Genomic DNA, 2,388 nt, shown 5'->3' with positions numbered 1-2,388 from the left:
GAAGGGAAGAGCCGGCAAAACAAGGCGGTTGACGCGAAGCCTTTCCTGATCCCCTCGTCTATTTTCTTTCAGTGCTGATTAAAGAAAGGACAAACCCAAGTGGAGACACATGCACTGGTGCGGAGACACACAGAGAGAGACCGGGTTTGCACTCTTTTCACACAACGCCGTGCCATTTCCGTAGCACAAGGAGAGTCACTGGTCGTAGCGTCAAAACAGCCGGAGCCACCGCAACCACAAGTGGGCCATTCCATACATGTCAAGTGGTACCACTGGATCTATATGCAAGTATATAAATAGCATAGCGTAATCATCGTGTTTTTAACCTGATGAAAGTAAACGCGTTGCTTCACGTGCGTGCGTACGGATATATAGGGCCGATCGAGGGCGAGAGGGCATAGAGGAAGCAACCATGAGAGCCCGGCATCATTTGCATTCCTTAATACCGTACATAAAAATGAACAGTACACTCCAGTCTAGTATTAATTTGATCTCGTAGTAGTACGTATTCCAACAAAAGTTAAAGCTGGGGTGGTACAACATGACGATGATATTAATTTGCTCCAGGTAGTAGTAGTAGTACCGTAGTAGTGGTCGGTCGGTTGTCTATAGAGGACACAACTCGATCCAATGCCACCAACTAAATTTACAGATCGAGTAGTAGATCAAGAAAGGGACAACAGAAGAGGGGAAGAGGCAGACAGGAGGACGGGGGGGGGGGGGGGGGGGGGGAGCTATCTATCCAGCTCCGAGCTAGCGAGGGGCTAGCAGCACACGGAGGAGACGATCGAGAGATTAGCTCAAGCAGCAGCCAGCGCGCGAGGATAAGCTTTGGCCCAAGGTAGGAACGCTAGCTAAGCTAATGCCCTACGTAGTACAGACGGAGTGAAGCTTAGAGACACGTAGTACATTTTTCGATCTACACGATCTAGGCAGAAAGGGAGCAGAAAAGAGACGGTACATATTTAAATATGTGGAGGACGATATATATACCCTAGCTAAGCAAAGCTCTCGTACGTGTCCGGCTGGCCGGAGAGACCCATGTCGCCGCCGCCGCTTAATTGTCCTGGCGGTTGAGCTCTCGCCGATCGACCGGCCGGCGCTGTAGTACGATCACGAGCGGAGGAGGCCGCGGATGATCTCCGCTTCGGCGCTATTGTGGTCCATGGTCGACATGAGGTCCGACAGCCGGTCGCTGAGGTCGTCCACCTCCCGGTGGAGGCTCTTGATGTAGCTGCACGTCTCCTTCAGCAGCTTCGTCGTCGACGCCTGCATTTTCATTTCACTCGCCCGTTATTTCCTGCTGGCTTCGTGCAAGTCAAACTCGCACGGACAATGCAACCACCCAGCTAGCTGGCAAGCGGTGGAGTAATGTGCGTACGTGTGTATCGCTGTTGTGGTGGTAAGCTTAAGCTAAGCAAGTTACCTGGCTGGAGCCGCGGCGGCGGGAGTTGGGGAGCAGAGACTGGAGCTTGGACATGAGCTCGTTGATCTCCTCCTCGGAGATGGCGCCGCGCGACGACCTTCTGCTCGACATCGTCTTCCTAGCCGCTGCTGCGTCGCTGGCCGGCCGGGATGAGCTAGCTAGCTAGTGCCGGAGCAAGCAGACTGCAGACTCCCGCCGGCTAGCTAACAAAGCCACACAGTGTGTACGCTCAAAAGGTGCCGGGCAGTTGGCCGGTGAGCGCGGGGAGGCCCTCGCTGACGTCGAGCCGCTCAGGATACTCGCTGGATAACTTCTAGTTGTGCAATCGCTGGAGGAGTGTGTGAGGGAGACAGAAAGGGAGAGGGTGTCTTTATAGGGCGGAGAACGGATTGGGGAACGATGTAGATGCGCGGAGATAATTCGACCCCGGCAAGTAATTATAGCACTAGCTACTGGCGGAGAGCAAAAGTAGGAACGCTAACGGGGTGAGCCGGGCCCGCGTGTCTCTCTCCGTCTAATCACTGATGAGCCGAGCCCACTGTCATCGGCGCGTGGAGCCCACAGGCGGAGAGGCAGCTCGTTGGGCCCCACTTGAATGACCACCCACCACTGGCCACGTGCCCCATGCGCCTTGCAGGACTGTTCAGTTTTACCGGGAAAGAACCCCTGGCTAGACGTGTTCGCCTCCTCGCCATGCCGACCGATGCAGCAACGTCCAGGAAATCGACAAGATCATTTGTTGCGTTTGAGGTTGTGATTTGATGTTATCCGAAGCGAAAGTCCCTCGGCTCGGTCTCCTGGCTCCGAGTCTCGTTAAGCGTACGTGTATGTACCACGAACTGATGTGTGGACGAATCGAACCCCTGTCAATCATCGGCATTGCCTAATTAGTCGGCTAGTGCAAATTGAGAGTTTTGGTCATGGAGTAATAAGCTGTTCGGAGAAAGAACACGCACCTTTGT

The 2,388-nt window shown here is 54.1% G+C and overlaps 1 protein-coding gene across 1 annotated transcript; it reads right to left on the bottom strand.

Moving 5' to 3' along the window:
* Positions 1–415: 415 nt before the first annotated feature.
* On the bottom strand, positions 416–1,921 carry LOC123128372 (transcription factor ILI5). Its single transcript, XM_044548355.1, has 2 exons — positions 1,427–1,921; positions 416–1,269 (listed from the first exon to the last, which is right to left on the bottom strand). Exons 1-2 carry the CDS (start codon positions 1,535–1,537, stop codon positions 1,114–1,116), a joined length of 267 nt encoding a protein of 88 aa, XP_044404290.1. The 5' UTR covers positions 1,538–1,921; the 3' UTR covers positions 416–1,113.
* Positions 1,922–2,388: the final 467 nt, after the last annotated feature.

The sequence above is a fragment of the Triticum aestivum genome, chromosome 6A, assembly GCF_018294505.1.
Source record: "Triticum aestivum cultivar Chinese Spring chromosome 6A, IWGSC CS RefSeq v2.1, whole genome shotgun sequence".
NCBI classification, from domain to species: Eukaryota; Viridiplantae; Streptophyta; class Magnoliopsida; order Poales; family Poaceae; genus Triticum; species Triticum aestivum.
This window is presented reverse-complemented; position numbering and strand designations above follow the sequence as displayed.

Excerpts from the sequence above, each read along its gene's own strand:
- LOC123128372 (XM_044548355.1), bottom strand. The coding sequence starts at position 1,537 with ATGTCGAGCAGAAGGTCGTCGCGCGGCGCCATCTCCGAGGAGGAGATC. Across the intron at positions 1,270-1,426 it reads GCCGCCGCGGCTCCAGCCAG|GCGTCGACGACGAAGCTGCT; the intron begins GTAACTTGCTTA and ends ATGAAAATGCAG.